Source organism: Prionailurus viverrinus, chromosome C2 (genome assembly GCF_022837055.1).
Source record: "Prionailurus viverrinus isolate Anna chromosome C2, UM_Priviv_1.0, whole genome shotgun sequence".
In the NCBI taxonomy this organism is placed as follows: domain Eukaryota; kingdom Metazoa; phylum Chordata; class Mammalia; order Carnivora; family Felidae; genus Prionailurus; species Prionailurus viverrinus.
The window spans coordinates 90,026,038-90,045,597 of record NC_062569.1 but is presented as its reverse complement, the minus strand read 5'-3'; the positions used below and the strand labels follow the sequence as shown (position 1 = coordinate 90,045,597).

The 19,560-nt window shown below is 42.7% G+C and overlaps 1 protein-coding gene and 1 long non-coding RNA gene across 5 annotated transcripts in view; one reads left to right on the top strand and one right to left on the bottom strand.

Annotated features, from left to right (window-relative positions):
* The first annotated feature begins 85 nt into the window (after positions 1-85).
* Positions 86-19,560, top strand: part of LOC125174690 (kalirin-like) — a 577,730-nt gene continuing 558,255 nt past the window's right edge. For all 4 annotated transcript variants that reach the window (XR_007155513.1, XM_047874328.1, XM_047874329.1 and 1 more), the window contains exon 1: positions 86-602. Coding sequence is in view for 3 of the 4 variants with exons in the window: in XM_047874328.1 (XP_047730284.1) it covers positions 527-602 (76 nt within the window). In the remaining variant the exon portion in view is untranslated. The remainder of the gene's footprint in view (positions 603-19,560) is intronic.
* The window catches only part of LOC125174694 (uncharacterized), a 29,771-nt gene continuing 19,676 nt past the window's right edge, over positions 9,466-19,560 (bottom strand). The window contains exon 3 of the long non-coding RNA XR_007155515.1: positions 9,466-9,558. This is a non-coding gene — a long non-coding RNA (uncharacterized LOC125174694). The remainder of the gene's footprint in view (positions 9,559-19,560) is intronic.

The following is a 19,560-nucleotide window of genomic DNA, read 5'->3' as shown; positions in this document are numbered from 1 at the left end:
TGCAAAGTCTGGGTGGCGGAAGTTCAGAACCTGCAGGGCCCGGAGAGTTGAGAACTGCTTAGGGTTAGCTTGTGGTGGGAGGACCAGATGGCTTGGCTGTTTAAGATTAGGGCTGGGGGCGTTAGGGAACCTAGAGGGATGTGTGGCAATTTACAGTGGGCTTTGTATATTAAAGAGCGGAAGTGGAGGAGCTTAAAATGATGTTTTACCTTGTGGAAAGTGGACAGGTGAAGCCCTTGGGAATAATAGTTGCGAGCACTTCTTGCAGTGCTTTTTTTGTGTGCCAAAACGATCCCTAAATGCATGACACATATTAATCCTTACAATCTCCCCACAAGGCAAGTACTGTTATTACCTCCCATTTTCACAGGTGAGGAAACAGCACAGAGCGGTCAAGTAACTTGCCCAAGATCACAGAAAGTGATAGGATTTGAACCATGTTGCCTGGTTCCAGATTCCTCATTCTTAATCTCTATGATGCTAAGAGAGGGAGCCCTTGTTAGTATGGAAATGAGCAGAGCTCGAGATGCCTGAGGCAACAGGGAAAGAAGAAAAATATTCATCGTGTAGCAAGGCATTAAAGTCTCACAGTAACTCTGAAGGTACGTACTTACCTTTGTTTTAGAAATAAGAAATAAGTTCAAAACTTCGAGTAACTGGCCTGTGGTCAAACAGCTGACGATAGGGACAAATTTGATTCCATGTCTTCTGATTTCAAGATTTTTTTTTTTTTTAAGCTCCCAAGGAGACAAGAAAAGACCCATCTTTCTCTGCTTTACCTCTTGTCCCTTCACACTCGTTTTTAAAGATGTCCGTTGCATCATCCAGTCTTTTCAGTCCTTTTACATGGCTAGAGTGCGCTAGTCTAAATCATTGAGTTAGTTCATCCAGGGCCTTCAAAGCTTTCTCCAGTTGTGAGATGAAAGCCTGTTGTCTCTCCTTAAAGCAATTTCAAGCATCAGTGAGTAAGCGCGGGGGCTGGGTGTTTGGATTATGTATGCAGAAGGCTTCTCAGAACCTGCTGTCATCCATTTGTAAAGGGCCCAGTCTTTTGGCATTTGTCAAAGTTTTGCAGATCCCTGCATACCCTGAGAGTCCTTGCCCATGGGTGATTGGGCCACTTGCCCATGGGTGATTGGGGATCAAAGAAACCTGACAACCGCCTTCCTGAGCTCTCTGTGGAGGGGCCACCAGGAATTGACACCTGCCCCTCGGGGTGTGCCTTAGGACGAGAGGGGGAGGCTTGAGGTTTGAGGACTTGCAGGAGAAAAAGAGTGCTACGGCCAATGGGGTCTGTTCTGTGTGCACATGAGTGAAGAAGATGTGCTTGTCTCTTCCTGCTTTCATGTGGAGGACGTGATACAGAGAGGAATGACTAATATGATCCTCATGTCAAAGAAGGGGTGCTTCTGGTAAAGCAGTAGCCAGCTGGAGATGGAAGATGAAAAATGGACTTTTAGTGTGCAGGTTCAGTGTAAGAAAGGAATTTCATGAGACGGACCAAGGTGGTCTGATGCCTGTCTGCAGAAGGTAGGTTGAGGGGCAGAGAAGAGGTCTTCCTTGATCTATCAGTCAATAAATACAACAGATTATAGTGAAGAGATATGACTTTACAAGGAAATGACAACTGCAAAATTCAGGGAACTTGTTTTCTTCTGAGAGGCAGAGGGCTCGAGAGGGGAGGAGCACACATATAGATGTGATTGGTGGTGGTCCAGCTGTTGGTGTGGATGGTGGTTTTGTGGGTGTTCGTTGTGTTTCAGAATTTATATATTCTCTTTTATATATGTCAGCTATTACATACAATCTAAGTAAACTCATCAAATGGGCCACACTATTTCTATTTTCTTGTGTAACGGAGAATTGACTATACACATTTTGTCATTATCCCTTTGCTCCCATCAACCTACAGATACGCTCTAATTTCTCCCATCATAGTCCCGTGCAGCTCTGCCCCACTGCTCTACTCCTTTACTGCACAGCTCATTAAAAGAGTTGTCTGTACTTGCTGCCTCTAATTTCTCTCCGTCCAGTCTCTCTTGATGCTAATTGAATTGGGCTTTCATCCTCATCACTCCATCAAAACTATTCTTGTCAAGATCCCAAATGACATGATGCTAAATTGAAGGTTCTTAGCTTCAACTCAACCTGTCAGCAACATTTGACCCTGATGACCAGTCTCTCATCCTTGAAACTCTTGCCTTGGCTTCCAGAACATTACACTCTCTTGCTTTTTCTCCTTCTTTACTGCCTCTTCCTTCTCATCACTTTTGCTAGTTGCTGTGGACTCAAATGTTTTTGTCCCCCTCTTCCAAATTCTTTTTTTTAATGTTTATGTATTTTTGAGAGAAAGAGGGAGAAACAGAACGTGAGTGGGGGAGGGGCAGAGAGCGAGGGAGACACAGAATCCAAAGCAGACTCCAGGCTCTGAGCTGTCAGCACAGAGCCCTCTCTCCCAAATTCTTATGTTGGAGCCCTAAACCCCAGTGAGATGGTATTTGGTGGTAGGACCTTTGGGAGTTAATTAGGTTTAGATGAGGTCATTAGGGTGGAGTCCCTACGATGTGCTTAGTGTCCTTAGGAGACCATTGCTTGCTCTCTGTGACATGTGAGGATACAGCAAGAAGGTGGCTATCTGCAAACCTTGATTAGGGCCTCCCAGGAACCACATCTGCCAGCACTTTGATCTTGGACTTCCAGCTTCTAGAACTGGGAGAAATAAATGTCTGTTGTTTTAAGTGCCCCCAGTCTGTGGTATTTTGTTATGGAAGCCTGGACTCAGACACTGGTTCTTTCTTTTCTCTGTGATACCTTAATGTCAGAGGCTCCCAGGATTTACCCTCATACTTCTTGATCCACATATACTCCCTTTTAATCTCAGCTGATCTCGTGTTTTAGATACTAAATTTATATCTCCAGTCCCAATGCTTCCCCAAACTCCACACTGGAATATCCCACTGTCTACAGGATAGCACCAATGGGTGTCCAATAGGCTCCTCAAACTTAACATGTCCCAAACTGCACTCCTGATATCCTTTTCCAAACCCTTTCCCTTCCAGCTCCTCTTTTGCTTTTCTGTCACTCCACACTATACTTTTAGATTTTTGTTTTATTAACTGGTCTCTCTTCTTTCACTGGAGTGTATGGATTTTTGTTTTATTCACTGTGTGTTGCTGGGGCCTAGAACAGGGCTGCCCATGTAATGAGCACCATAAATGTTTGTTTGCTGAATAAAATTCTCCTTTTTTTCTTCTCCTTCCACCTTTCTTCCATATCCTTCCTGCTTCGAAGAGGCCCTCCTGAGAAGCGATACATCAGTGCCCATTCAGCTTCGCTAGCTCAGTATCTGAAGGGCTAAAGTTATACTTGGCCAAGGAAGGGACAGATCTGTCACCAGGAGTAGGAATCCTGAGCAGACTTAGTGCCATGACGATCTAAGTTCAGAAAATAAGTTCTGCCTGTTCTGTGTGGCTTCTATTGTGTTTCAATTTCTCAGGTCTGAAGTTTGCCCTCTCATAGGAGGAGATGAGTTATGGCCCTATATGCTGTGGGCTGCTTGGGTCCTGGTGAAGCTGGGTCTGAGAAACAGCAAGGGTCACACCGTCTCAGCCTGCCCAGTCCCTGCATACTTGTGGGGCTCAGCTGTGGGTTGTGGTTGTCAGTCTCTTCATGGAGCCAACCCACCCTATGGACACAGTCTCTCTTCATATATGCCTTAGTTTTCTTTTGCTGCATAACAAATTACCACAAATGTAGTATCTAAAAACAACACAAATTTATGAACTCAATGTTTCCAGGACAGGACCCTCTGCTAAGGGTCTCATCAGGCTAAAATATAAGGGCTGGTTGGGGATCTGAGCTTATATGAAGCTCAGGGTCGTTTTTCATGATCACTGATTATAGGCAGAATTCAATTCCTTGTTGTTATAGGACTGAAGTCCATGTTTGCTTGCTCACTGTTGGCCAGGAATCACTCTCAGCTCCTGGAAGCCTCCGTCTGGTCCCAGTGATGTGGTCTTTTCACGGCAGTTCACAACATGGCTGCTTTCTCTTTATCTGTTTTTGTTTTTTTTTAATTTTTTTTTTCAACGTTTATTTATTTTTTGGGACAGAGAGAGACAGAGCATGAACGGGGGAGGGGCAGAGAGAGAGGGAGACACAGAATCGGAAACAGGCTCCAGGCTCTGAGCCATCAGCCCAGAGCCCGACGCGGGGCTCGAACTCGCGGACCGCGAGATCGTGACCTGGCTGAAGTCGGACGCTTAACCGACTGAGCCACCCAGGCGCCCCTCTCTTTATCTGTTATAAAGGCTTACCTGATTAGGTCAGGCTCACCCAGGACAATATCCTTTTTGAGGAACCCAAAGTCAACTAATTAGGGACCTTAATTACATCTGAAAATTCCTTTTTGCCCCATAATGTTAATCATGAATGTTAATCATCACCCTGTCACATCTACAGGTTCCACTCACAATCAAAGGGATGAGATTACACAAGGCATGTACAGCAGGGCCTGGAATCTTGGGGGGCATCTTAGAATTCTGCCTACCACAAATACATCTTTGTGAGAGGGAAAAAAAATACCCCAAGAAGATTCACCATTTTTCTTCACGTAGAAGGATGGAGACAGACAAGCAGGCTACCTTTGTGGATCTGGATCCTCAGGTCTTCCTACTACATTTGTGTGCAACCTCTCCTTCAGAACTCTAGGGGGATGACACTTCCTATAACTGCTCCCTCCCTGATGAAGAGCTGTTTATTCCACATAAGTGAAAATGTCCACCTAATCAAAGTCTCCTTCTTTCAGGATTTGAGTGATTTTAAAAAATAGAGGACTGTTAACTACGTGTGCGTGGGGGGTGGACAAGGCTCCTCTCCTGCCTTGACACTTGTGGCTCCTGTGGCATCTTTGATTCTCTTCAGGACTGCTCCTAGCCCAGCGGCACCTTTGTATATATTATAAAAGGTAGTTTCTTGTGGTAGACATAGCCCTTGGGGCATATGGACTGGTGAGAGGGTCTGGGGCTGGGCTTCACGACTTCCCCCCTCAGAAAACTGCCTGGTTTTCTTGCCTCTGGCACTTTCTATTTCTATCTCACATTATTCTTCTAAATATGCACGTCACCCTGCCCACCCCCCCCACCCGCCCCCCCCCCCCGCCAAAAAAAAAAAAAAAAAAGAGTAAGAGAGAGAAAACTTCAGTGCTTGGCTTCTCTACCTTCCTCTGGAAGAATTTCTATCCATAGGAGGTTTAGAAGCTTGTCTCTCTGTGGATGACTCAAATTCACACCTCCAGTCCCAGTCTCCCTCCTCAAGTCAGTCTCTTATCTAAATATCCCAGGCTTCCTTCAAACAAATTCACAGAAGACACATCATCCTTCCCCAAGGCCAGCCCCACACATTCCTGCCTCTTCAGTTAGAGATGTCATTCTCCCTGTGATCCAATCTACAAACTGAAATCACCCTCCACCACTCCCTCTACCCCTCCTCATGCAGCCTGCTTCCTCCTCCTTCATAGAGACTGCGACATTGGTTCTTGTCAGTGTCACCGTGCCACACTGGACTAAGCCCTTAGTGTCACCCGTCTGCACTGTATTTCAACAGTTATCTGCCTTCTTTGGTCTCTTTCCTTTCCTGTCCCAGTGGTTCTCAATCGGGGGCAATTTTGTGCCCCCCAAAAGATATCTGTCAATGTTTGAAGATACCTTCAGTTACCACCGCCAGGAGTGCATGCTAGCATCTAATGGGTAGTGGCCAGGGATGTTGCTAAACACCCTACAGTACACAGAACAGTCCCCCAAAAGAATCATCCATCCCCAGATGTCAATAGTGCTGAGATCAAGAAACCTTGCTTAGTGTCTTTTCCTCCAAGCTTCCTGAATGTTATAGCCTGACTTTTCTGTACAAAAAAAAAAAAAGCACTTTGTGTACATTACCTCCTGACAGAAAAAAAAAAATTCCTTACTTCTTATATATATATGCTTGTCTTTCTCTGCCTCAGATGCCCTCCCCCTTCATTTTTTTAAATAAGTTTTTTTAACATCTATTTATTTTTGAGAGAGAGACAGAGGGTGAGTCGGGGAGGGGCAGAGAGAGAGGGAGACACAGAATCCAAAGCAGGCTCCAGGCTCTGAGCCGTCAGCACAGAGCCTAATGTGGAGCTTGAACCCACAGATGGTGAGATCATGACCTGAGCTGAAGTCAGACACTTAACCGACTGAGCCACCTAGGCACCCCTATCCTCCTCCTTCATTTTTATGCCAAGAAATCTCGTCTTTCTCTTAAGGCTCATAGCAAGGTGTCTAGCCCGGGTGCTGAGCTAGTCCATTTGTCCCTCTGGATCCACTCTCTGCTCTTCTCTCTCCTTATCTGTGCCCTAGGACTGTGTCTTCTGGCTCCCTTTCCCTCTAGTTTCTGGGTAGGTTTGGCTTATGGGAGGTATCAGCAGGGGATCGCAGGCTGGGTCTTTACTCCCCAATCCCAGCCTGAGTGTCCTGCCCCTCTACAGTCTCAGCTTGCGTGGGGCATCCCCTCTTCCATCGCAACAACTTTTGTGGGGCTCCAGTGACACCAACCTTGCCTTGCCTCAGGCCAAGAGTGGCGATGGCTCCCCACTGTTGCTAGTCCAGGAGTTCACCACTGTGATTAGTTGTCTTAAGTCTCCCCACATCTCAGTCAGTATTTCCTTAGTTAAACTCTCTCTAGTTAAATCCTTTGAGTGTGCCATCTGCTTCCTGCTAGATCCTCAGGGCCTTGGCAGTCACTTGAGGATTCGCCTTTCTCTTGGTTCCCACACAGAACTTATAGTCGGGACTGGTCCCATGTCATTCATTGTATACACCATTTAAACATCTATTTCCCAAACACATTGCAAACTCCTGTGGGTGGAGGCTGTTTAATATATCATGTACAAGCCCTTGGCACAGAGCCACGCTCAATGAACATTTACCAAGGAAAATTATGATAAAATGTATTGAAAAAAATCACCTGATTTCATGAACAAAGTGTTCTGAATTTAAATTACTTATTTTCTTTCGTACCGTTGGTATTTGGGGTGATTTGAACTCAACTTTTACACAACATTTTAAAACCAACGGAGGCATGGGGTTTAAGACTTGAGAGTGGCTCTTCAGCTGCTGTGTGTGCTTCCTTCTTGGTTCCTGGTGGCATTCTGTGTGTTTGTGGCTGCTGAATAAGGGACTTGGAGTAAAATCGGGGCTTTCTGTATTGGCTCCCTCCCTTGAAACCAACATTCTCTCCCTTCAGATCTCTTTGATGTGCTCATTCTATTGCTGGTCTGCAGGGACCAAATGTTCTACTTGCTCCCTGAGCCTAAGACTTGGCGCTGCATTGTGCCCAAACATGTGCTTCATAAATGCCTTTTTGTCCCACAATTCACTTCGAGTTTTTATTTAAATATTTAATGATGCAAAAATTGGTGTAAGTGCCTCCTTAGGGAATCTTGGGAAAGTACAGGGATGTAATCAAATGGTTTGCAAATTGTACTTACTTATTTATAACTCTAATTTGAAAAGAAGGACCAGGGTTATTAAAGAGGATGTTCGCATTTCACAGACACCTTACCCTAAGGAATGAGGGATAATCATTCTTAAGAAAAAGGGGAAATGCCAAGTCATTTCTTAGAGTTATTGCTTCTTATCTTTCCTGTGTTGTAATGGTTGTTTGTGTGGGCAATTAAAAAAGCTATTTCTTCTTCTGTCTGCTAAATAGATCTTCATCTGCCTAATTCTGCTGTGGGGTTTCAGTTTGACCGAATGGTTAGTTATTTTCATGCCAAAAATCCACACCCAAGTTCTGTTTCTTTTGTACCAGAAACATGACAGAGATGAATAGAGAGGAGTGGTAGGCATGCTTGTCCACAGTCCACCTTTATTTCATGGAAGGGCTTGGAAAATATGGGGCTGATATGGTCTGAGCAGGGGCGTATTATGACTTTCATGGGCCTTAGGCACTTTTGCCTTCATGGGCAAAAAATATGAAAGCTTATATTGTACAACCATGTTGGCAAATATAAGATAAGGACAAATATGTTATCTATTAAAACGTTATGGATGTATAAAAGCACTATGGTCCCTAGGTACCGTGTCTCTTATGCCTAACGAATGTTAGCCCTATAAATGGGCCATGGGAAAAGAAGGTAGCTTGACTCCCCTTTTTCGAGAACTAAAGATACCTACATGCCAGTCTGTTCTCAACAGTGCCTAAATCGGGAGATTTTGATCACAAATAAGGTGAATGAATCATCTTCCTTTGACAGGCATGGGGTCTTTGGAGGGGTGAGGAGAGGTGAATCATGCAGCTCAGCCACCTCCCAGATATGGGCTGGTTATCTCTTCATCTTGTCCAAGGACGGTGTGACATCTATAAAGGTTAGAGATGGTGTTAACAGTCTCTACTACGGAGGGTCCAGGGTGACTGTCCCATTTCACAGATGGAGAGCCTAAGGCATGATAAGATGAGCTTGAGTGGCCTCTTCACTGTAGCTGATTCAGATTCCAATGCCTTGCTGCTTTCTTGGCAGCCGAAAGAGGAAACACTTAAAATAATTTTTTTCTGACTATAAGAGTCATACTGGTTTATTAAGAAATTTGGAAAATAAAAGAAATCAAGAGAAGATTAAAAAACCAAACTCTTTTAATCCTACCTCTTAGACCAACTACTGCCCACTGCCCCATGAAATTGTATAAATAGGTGAACCAAACCCTTGGGATAGGACTACTCAAGTTGCCAGGAGCCAACCCAGCAGTGCTGGTCATTGCTGCCAATTCTGCCTGGTGTCATCCTCAATTGTAACATGGCTAGATTTTACTGCACCCCTTACCGTCTGCCCCCAAGGCTTATAAGCTACAATGTTAACTAAAGGAGATAGATTATAAAATTTATATATAATATGATCTCAATAATATAGGACCATGCATAAAAAATTGAGCAAGTCAATATAATTATGTCAACAGAGGGACTAGTCCATAGAGGCTCCTGTATGGGTGAGGAACAGCTTTCTGGGGGGATGGCAGCTTTTTAGCACCACATACACTCACCTCACAGGCAATTTCCTGTGCATGGGAAATTTCCTATGCAATTTTCAAGCAGTTTCCTATGAATAACATTGCTGCCGTTTCTACTCCCAGAAGAGTTCACTAGGGACAGTGACACCTCCATGCATAAACCCCAAACTTTTAGAGGTAGCTGTCCTCCCTGATGTCCTTTTCCCTGTGCCCACCCATGAAGCAGCAGTTTCAGCAGGCTCCCATTTGTATTCCAAGGCTGGCGATGGGGTTTCCTAGCTATCCTCTTGGGAACATGAATCTATTCTGTACATAAAAGCAAGGATGCAATTAAAGCTATGCATCAGAGAGCAATCAAGGGAACTAACAACTTCACATTACTGTGAAAAGGATGCCATTGAGTGAGGACAGTTTCTGCGACAGCTTCTCTTACCACAAATGCAGAAGAACGGCTCCTGGTGCCTCTGCAGACCCTCAGAGGCAAAGCCTTACCAGCAGGCAGGAATCTGGCTCATCCCAGAGAGATGGGGACCTGCAGGCAAAATATTTTGTCTTTCTTGTTGGTCTGGTCCAGTGTCTTATGTTTCCCTTAGTTCTAACCTAGATCCTGCCTGCTGAGCTTTCATCCTGTGTCTGTTTTCCTTGATGAAGACAGAGAACATAGGCCTGTGTGTCCCCATCTGATAATCTTCTAAAGCTTGATGGTGGATTTCCTCTAAAGTGTCTATATCAAGCCCAGAATGTTAGAATGTCATGCTAAGAAACTAAGCTGGAATGATATATCTGATAATTTAATTAAAATATTTGAGTAGCTACTATGTGCCAAACAGAAAAGAAATAGGCAGGGGGACACAGATTGAACCAGAGGTCATTAGCATGTGCTACCTTGGATGCTGTGTTCAAAGGCCCCAAATCCTCTTTAGGTTTTTGAAGTGAGCTTTGAGGGCAGATAGATTTGGGGTGAATCCACTTACTCTTTCTAGGGCAGTTTTGTTACCTACAAATGGGGATCAAAATCTTATTTCAGAGATTGTAGAATAAATGAAATAATTTAAGCAAAGCACCATTCCTAATAGTGGAAGACACCTTGTAAATGTTGCTCCTTCCTTTAGGTTTTATAATGATTCAGTGATGGGGACATCAGAGACGTTGGGTGTAATAAGAAACTGGTTTTTTTTTTTAATGTGAATTTTTATATGTAATGTTGACTTTGCGGATCAGCTATAATTCTAAATTGGCTTCCCACAAACTCAGTTATGACCTGTTATTAACATGCCAACATTTATTCACCCAACAAATATTTCTTAAATATCTTTTATGGTGTAGCCAATGTATGTTAGGGAATAGCACCTACCTTTAATATAAGCTTGGTCTAGACATAATCAGGAAGGGAAATCTGCCAGGAAGAAAATCCTATATGGCAGGAGTTTCCAGGACAGCGGAAGATGGGCTCAGAGAAACACAGCTGCCATCAGAGACATTTCTCAAATGCTGGCAAAAAAACTCCTAACCAATGCCTGACTGTAGAAGAATCCTGGGAGCCTGGACTTGTCTCTTATTCTTGAATTGCATTTATTCTGGGAACCAAGCAGAGTGCTGTGTCAATCTGCTAAGAGGGAGGCAGAATTATAAATAGGATATGTGCTGGAAATAGGAAATAAGATGAAAGATGGCATTTGGGGCTTTCACGGCTCATCCCCCTACTCCCTTAAGCAGCGGGAGAAAAGCCATCCAGTTCTGCTGGGGGCAAAAAATTCAGGAGCCATCCTTCCAAGAGAAGTGGAAGGGAGAGAGGAAGTGGAAAGTATGGTGGTGAAAGCAGGGATGGGGAAGAACCCAGTGAGGTGCCAGCAGAGGGGTGGGAAGGTGAGCCGCCCCCCCAGGCAGATGAGATGACATCAAAGAGAAAAACTCAGTGCTAAAACAGTGTGTGAAGATTTTACCCAGCTGGACAGAAACCTGAAATAGCAAGATAGTAATCACACATGGCCAGAGAGAGGGATTAGGTAGGAAAAGAATTAAAAAGCTTAAGCCATAGGGGCGCCTGGGTGGCGCAGTCGGTTGGGCGTCCGACTTCAGCCAGGTCACGATCTCGCGGTCCGGGAGTTCGAGCCCCGCGTGGGGCTCTGGGCTGATGGCTCAGAGCCTGGAGCCTGTTTCCGATTCTGTGTCTCCCTCTCTCTCTGCCCCTCCCCCGTTCATGCTCTGTCTCTCTCTGTCGCAGAAATGAATAAACGTTGAAAAAAATATTAAAAAAAAAAAAAAAGCTTAATCCATAAAGATGGAATTAGGTGACAAGGTGAATATGACTGTGGGAAAGAAGACCAGGCCTGATCAGTAGCATTCCCAGGTAGCTCCATTTACCCTTCTCCCTCAGCTCTTAAGCTGGATTTCTTCAAAGGCATTAGTGAATCTATAATCCGAGTGGGGAAAGGGTATCCCAGCTATGGTTAAGGGAGACTGGAGTGGAAAAAAGTCTTGGAATTGGAGGCAGTTCTAGTCTTGCTGTTGCCATCAACCAGAAATATGGCCTCAAACAATTTACCTGACCTCTGTGAGCTGGGTCTCTGCTATGAACTGTTTGATCTTGAATGATTTTCCTGTCTTATAAACTTCCTTTTCTTTTTCCATATAATGATATATAGTAGATTGTGTCTTAAAGCTGCTGCCATGTATAAAATTGGATGAATACTTAGGGTGGGAGAGAATAGTAACCCTTAATCTATTCTATAATAGGGAACAGCTCTCAAAGACAACATCCAGCTTAGGTGCTAGAAGAATGGATAGCCTTAAGTCCTATTCTAGCCAGAGTGTGCCCCCTTTTGATAATACAGACAGTCATGCCTTTTACCATCTCTCTGTTGCACAGATGCCAAGTCTGGATCTGTGCTGCTTGAATCAGGGAGGCCCAGCAATGTTAGACCATACAAAAGAGTTTCTAGCAACTATCCATCCAAGATAAGGTGAGAAGGACGTCTATAGATAACATGAAATGGAGGGTCCTCACAGAGCCATTGAGGGAAACAGTAAAGAAGCACTCTGCCAAGAAGATGAGACATACCTAGTTGTCTTGCAAATAGAAGGTATGGAACTGTAGGTATGGTTCTGTTTCATTGCCCTAAGTGATCTCTTTCTGAGGTCAAAACAAGGATTTGGAGAAGTCATAGGTCAGAGTATACTCAAGTACATTAATATTCAGAAGGGTGCTATGAAGTGGTTTTGCCCAAACTCATTAATCAAGAACGGCCACGTGTATATATAGAAACTTGCCTCCTTTAACCTTACAAATTACATTAACAATTCACTTGATAATATGACACACATAATGTGTCCTCCCATTGGTCCATGTGCTCTATTAAGGTTTCACGGGCCCTATAAAGATTATCTACATTATCTATAGGGATTCTCTTGCTTCTGCTCTGCCCTCCTGCCCATCTCACCCCTTCAGTCCCCAAAGGACCTAGTATATAAATCAAATCCTCATTAGAGAGATAAGGTTGAATCTTATCAGCCATTTATTACCTTGTCTGGTAGGGGAATCCTCAAATAGTTCAAACCTTAGAAATTTTCAAGAATAGGTATTAGTCTGGGGACTGGCTCTCTCAGTCACTGCCAGGGGACATAAGCCTTGGATGTTGGCCTATAAATCCTGGCCTAGGAGACAGGAGACTCATTATTATATTAAAGATTGTAAAATGTACCCCCCCCTCCATCGGGATGAATGTGAGTTTGGGTCAGAAACCATCCTTGTGGGAAACCATTATCAGTAGGCAGAGTTTCCCCTCTGCTACAGGTGTTTGATCATAGTGACAAAGTGTGGTGTTATGGTTAACATGTTGAGTACCATTACCTCTTGGGAGGCAAACCTTCATAAGGATGAAGGTAGAGTCAGACTGAATATTGTTTGGGATTAGTACTTCTTTTGAGTTAGGGCCTTGTTCCTCCACCTGCTATCCTGGATGGGCAGTGTCAGCATGGCCTGGGGGCTTGTCAGAGAAGCAGAATCTCAGGCCTCATGCCAGGCCTACTGGATCAAAATTGCAAGTGACAAGATTCCCAGGTAATTTGTATGCCCGTTAAAGTTTAAGAGCTGGGTTAGGGTGCTCCTTTAAAACAAATATACATGTCTCTTCTAGAAGGTTACTACTGGCCAGTCATTTAATGTAATGAGGACAGTTTAATCAGATTACTTCTCATTTATTCCTTAGCTAAAATAAGCCAGGGTGGGAATTTTGTTTGAAAGAGAAGGAAAAAATACCAAACTCCCAATCCCTAACCCCTACTGTAACCTTAGCTCTCACCACAGAGATCTGGCACATAGTAGGACTCAGGATATTTTATTTGGCCAAATAACTGATTCACAAGAAGAAAGGGTATGTGGTTTTGTGGTTTCACTGTTTGCCATATGTAGTAGGCAGAATACTGGATCTCAAAATGTCAATGTCCTAATCCCTCAAACCTGTGAATCTGTTACCTTATGTGCAAAGGGGGATTAATCAGCTGATCTTAAGATAGGAAGATTATCCTGGATTACCCAGGTAAATCCCATGTAATTACAATGGTTCTGAAAAGTGGAAGAGGGAGACCGGAGAGAAGGTCAGAGTCAGGGAAGGAATGTGAGAAGACTTGCCTTTGGTGGCTTTGAAGACAGAGGAAGGGAGCCATGAGTCAAGGGATGTGGGCGATCTCTAGAAGCAAGAAAAAGCAAGGAAGCAGATTCTTCCATGGAGCCTCCAGAAAGGAAGGCAGTCCTTCTGACACTTTGTTTTTTGCCCAGGGACACCTGTGTTGGATTATTGGACTTCTTACCAACAGAGAACTGTCTGACACTGAGTTTATGTTGTTTTAAGCCACTAAATTTGTGGCACTTTGTAGCATCAATAGGAAAGTGATACACTACACTAGAAAAGTTTGTTCATTTTGAATATGAAAAAAAACACAGAAGCAGCATGTGTATGTGTGTGTATATATGTATATGTGTGTGTATTTGTGTGTGTATGTTTGTGTATTTGTGTGTATATGTGTGTATATGTGTAATGTATATGTGTATATATGTGTCTATGTGTATGTGTTTGTATGTATGTACCAATCATCTGTCTATGTCTAACTTTTTTCTTTTTTAATTTTTTTAAGTTTATTTATTTATTTTTAGAGAGAGAGAAAGTTGGGGATGGGCAGAGAGAGGAGAGAGAATCCCAAGTAGGCTCCCACTGTCAGTGCAGAACCTGATACTGGGCTCGATATCATGAACAATGAGATCATGGCCTGAGCTGAAATCAAGAATCAGTCACTTAACCAACTGAACCACCCAGGTGCCCCCTAATTCTCTTCTTTCTTATATACTTTGGAAGTCAGATGCACATGCTTGCATTAATCCTCTTCTCATTTCACAGAATATCATCATCTATCCATGGAAGGGTTCTCTCTTTTCATAAGAAAATGTTTACTTTATTGTTTTTTTCCCCTTCATCCACCATTCCTAATCCCATGCCCTCCTCCCATAGGCATCCACTTGAATATATTTAATATAGTCTTTCCAATCCATCTGACAGATGTTTATTTAGCTATAAGAGCACACTTACAAAAATACACAAGGCTGTTTTATGTGGGTGTGTAATATATAAATGGAATTGTTCTATAAATCTCATTCTGTCTTTACTTTTTTTCTCTCAACTCTGTTCTTGAGATCAATCCAGATTGCTATATGGAAATCTAGTTCATTATCCTGGTGTGTACATATTGTACATTTTACTTGTACATTTCTTAAAGATGGACACCTAGGTTACCCCCAACAGTGTGACAGTAAACTTCCTTAGATACATCTTCTTGTGTTCCTAGGAAGAATTTTCCTAGGTGGGTACCCATAGGTCAGCTTGCTGGATTTTAAGGTACTTGATTGCCCTTCAGAATCTGCACTAGCAGTGAGTGTAGGTCTGGTTTCCCCCATGTCCTTGCCAATGCTTGGTAATCTCTAACCCAAAAAGCACAAATAGCTGTGGGCAAAAACTAGCTGCGAAAGGAAGTATAGATGATTTGGTGGAAATCATGCTGTGAATGCACAATGGGCAGGGATAAATTAGAAAATAATTCTTGGAAGAGGAGAGAGTCTTGCAAGAAGTGACATGTGGCTAGGAAGGGGAGAGCCTTTCAGGCAGAGAGGATGTGTTCAGGGCACACAGGGCTCGGACTGATCACCAGTGAGTGGTCCTTAAGGTCAGAGATCTCCCTTCTTCTGAATGGTCACTCCACTCTGTTTGCAGACTCCTACTCACCTTCCCACCCAAGGAAACAGGTCTTCTCTGAACTTCCCTGAGGATATGAGGGCTCTCAGGTTCTAACTCCCTCTCTTTAACTCTTCTCTTTGTCACTTTGTAAATTTATACAGTTTGACAAAATGTATAAAATTGATGCGTTTTGACAGATACGTAGCCCTGGGACATCACCAGCACAATCAACGTATAGAACATTTCCATCATCTCCCAAACCTTCCTTGTACATGTTTGCAGTCACCTTTCCCTCTGCCCCTAGCCCCATGGATCCACTGATCTGCCTTCTGTTACTATAGGGAAGTTTGCATTTTCCAGAATTCTGTGTAAATTGGATTTACAGTAAGTACTCTTTTGTGTCTGGCTCTTTTTCCCCCCACTGAGTATAATTATTTTGAGATTCATTCATCTTAGTGGCATATCAATAATTTGTGATTGTTTTTTTTTGTTTTTTTTATTTTTTTTGTTTTTTTTTTTTGCTGAATGGTATTCCCTTGTGTGAATGTATGACATTTTCTTTATTCACTTGTTGAGAAATATTTAAACTATTTTCTATTTGGGGCTGTGATGATTAAAGCTGCTGTGAATATTCACGTATAAACTTTTGTGTTTGTTTTAACTCTTTGGGATAAATAGGAGTTCAGTGGCTGGATCAAATGACAGGTATGTTTCACATTTTAAAAACCAACACTCTCTTTTTCAAAGGGGTTGTACAATTTTCACTCTTAACAGCACTGTAGGAGAGTTCCAGCTGGTCCACATTCCTGCCAACAGTTTATACAGTCAGTCTTTTTAAATTTTTAGCATTTGAATGGTATTTCATTGTGGTTTTAACTAGTACAATGACCAGTGCACAATACCAAGTAATGATGTTAAGGATTTCTTTGGTGCTTGTTGGCCATTCATATATCTTCCTTGGTGAACTGTCACTTTGAATTTTTGCCCCTAGTAAAATTGTTTTGTTTGTATTTTTATTATTGAGTTGTAAGAGTTCTTTATTTATTCTGGATATAAGTCCTTTGGCAGATTTGTGTATTGCAAATAATTTCTCCCATTCTGTGGTATAACTTTTCATTTTTTTTTTTAACAATGTCTTTCAAAGAGCAACATTTAAAAATTTTGGCTATGGGGCTCCTGGGTGTCTCAGTTGGTTAATTGTCTGACCTCGGCTCAGGCCATGATCTTGTACTCTGTGAGTTTGAGCCCCGCATTGGGCTCTGTGCCAGCAGCTGAGAGCTCAGAGCCTAGGGCCTGCTTAGGATTCTGTGTCTCTCTCTCTTCTACCCCTCCCTGACTTGTGTGCTCTCTCTCGCGCGTGCGCACTCTCTCAAAAATAAACATTAAAAATGTTTTTTGGAATAAACTCAAAATGGTTGAAGGACCTAAATGTGAGACAGGAAACCATCAAAATCCTAGAGGAGAAAGCAGGAAAAAACTTCTCTGGCCTCAGCCACAGCAATTTCTTACTTGAAATTTCCAAAGGCAAGGGAATTAAAAGCAAAATTGAACTATTGGGACCTCATCAAGATAAAAAGCTTCTGCACTGCAAAGGAAATAATCAACAAAAATAAAAGGCAACCGATGGAATGGGAAAATATATTTGCAAATGACATATTGGATAAAGGGCTAGCATCCAAAATCTATAAAGAACTCACCAAACTCCACACCTGAAAAACAAATAACCCAGTGAAGAAATGGGCAGAAGACATGAATAGACACTTTTCTAAAGAAGACATCCAGATGGCCAACAGGCATATTAAAAGATGCTCAATGTCACTCCTCATCAGGGAAATACAAATCAAAACCATACTGAGATACCACCTCATGCCAGTCAGAGCGGCTAAAATGAACAAATCAGGAGACTATAGATGCTGGCGAGGATGTGGAGAAATGGGTGGGAATGAAAACTGGTGCCACCACTCTGGGAAACAGTGTGGAGATTCCTTAAAAAATTAAAAATCGATCTACCCTATGACCCAGCAATAGCACTGCTAGGAATTTACCCAAGGGATACAGGAGTGCTGATGCATACGAGCACTTGTACCCCAATGTTTATAGCAGCACTTTCGACAAGAGCCAAATTATGGAAAGAGCCTAAATGTCCATCAACTGACGAATGGATAAAGAAGATGTGGTTTATATATACAATGGAATACTACTTGGCAATGAGAAAGAATGAAATCTGGCCATTTGTAGCAATGTGAATGGAACTGAAGAGTATTATGCTAAGTGAAATAAGTCAGGCAGAGAAAGACAGATACTATATGTTTTCACTCATATCTGGATCCTGAGAAACTCAACACAAGACCAGGGGGGAGGAGAAGGGGGGAAAAAAAAGTTACAGAGAGGGAAGGAGACAAACCGTAAGAGACTCTTAAATACTAAGAATAAACTGAGGGCTGATGGGGGGGGGAGGGGAAAGTGGGTGATGGGCATTGAGGAGGGCACCTGTTGGGATGAGCACTGGGTGTTGTATGGAAGCCAATTTGACAATAAATTTCATATAAAAAAAGAAAATTACAACAGGTAAAAATAAATAAACATTTAAAAATATTTTTTGCTTAGATAAAATTTATCAACTCACTTTTCTATTGTTCATGTTTTCTGTATACTAAGACATCTTTGCCTACCCTAAGGTTGCAAAAATTTTTCTATGTTTCATTCTAGAAATTGTGTTTTAGATTTTATACCACTTGTGCATAAACTTAACTTCCTCCTTTGATTCTGAGATCCTTGGATACATTAGGTTTTCCTAGAAGGGTCAGTATCTCTTTTTATCTATAATGGGAATAAACTTTAAGACCTAGCTGAAGTCTCATAAATACATCATCATCCATTTGGGCTCACAGGTATAACAAAAGATAGAAGAAAAATTTTAATTTCCAGTGAGTGGTTCTCTCACTTAAGTACCACACATGTAGAATATGACTAGTTGTCTGTTATGGAACCCAAAGGAGATTCATATCTCCCCAAAGAAAAGAGAGCAGGTATGACAGGGGCTGATTTAGCTAAAGGAAGAGGGAAGGTGTTTTTGTTCAAGTACCTGGGGAAAAAGGGGGGAATCAGGAGGGAGCATAGTGTCTCTCCTGGGTATTTATGATGAGCCACGTTCTAGCAACTCAAGAAGTATCTGATGAATATGATCTCACAATTGATGTTGTGAGCAGAGGAACATAAATAGAGGTGCTACAGTGGTACCAATGGGGGAAAGTGTTCTATGCAGTTACAAAAGGCCCTTTTCCCCACTTCACATAGACTCAGTAAGATTTTAACCCGGGAAGACTCTGGGTAGTATATGGCCAATGGTTCTGTGGGAGTTTGTGGCTCTAGGAGCTCCTAGAACCACCAGCATTGGCCCAGACACAGACATCAGTGTGGTCACAGAAAAAATAAGTGGGGAGGGAGATGAAAAACAAGAGAAAACCTTTTGAGTGCACAAGAGATTTCCCTTGGGAACTCTAAAAAATGTAGGAGTAGAGGGTTATTGCCAGTAACAAGACAGATTCTCATGTACCACCTCTAAGGGAATGCAGCTTCCTTCTACCTTGGCTTTTGAGAGTCACTGCTTGTAATGAGAAATATTAGTGATGTGGAGCCAGAAAAAAAGTCTGAGAGACACTGAATCATAGGAAAGAGAAGGTATTTTCTTGGCCTGGCACTATGGACTCAAGCTCATAAGACACAGAAGCAGACCCATATCCCTCAGGCCTTACCATTTCAGTGTGTTCCTTCTTCCTACTGCCAGTATCTGCATCTTGGTGCTTGAGGACTTCATATGGAAACCTGGAAGGTCACTAGGCCTGAGGTACATGGCAGTTCAGACATTCTGAGAGATTAACTGTCCCCTGTCCCCTAGAGCATCTTTCAACCAATAAGTGATGGGAGATGATGTGTAAATATCCCAGCAACCTCATCCCTTGGGTGGGATAATTCTGAGGTATATGTTTTGCATTGTTCCCCAGCAGGATTAAGCTGTGGTTGTCCACTGTATAGTTGGCTTAATAATTCACTTTTTATTGGCTGTCTTCCCCTCCCTGACTCATTTCCTTACGCTCTTGCTGGTATTTCCTTGGATTAAATCCCAAATAAACTACTTGCTCTCCAATCTTTGTTTCAAGGTCAGCTTCTGGAGGATCCCAAACTAAGACAATTCTCCATGATAAGTTAGCATCATGGCACACACATTGCCAGACAGCTGCTAAATGAGAGACACCCTTCCTCTTATTCCTCTCTTCTCATCTAAGCGAGTGGGGCCAGCACCCAGAGAC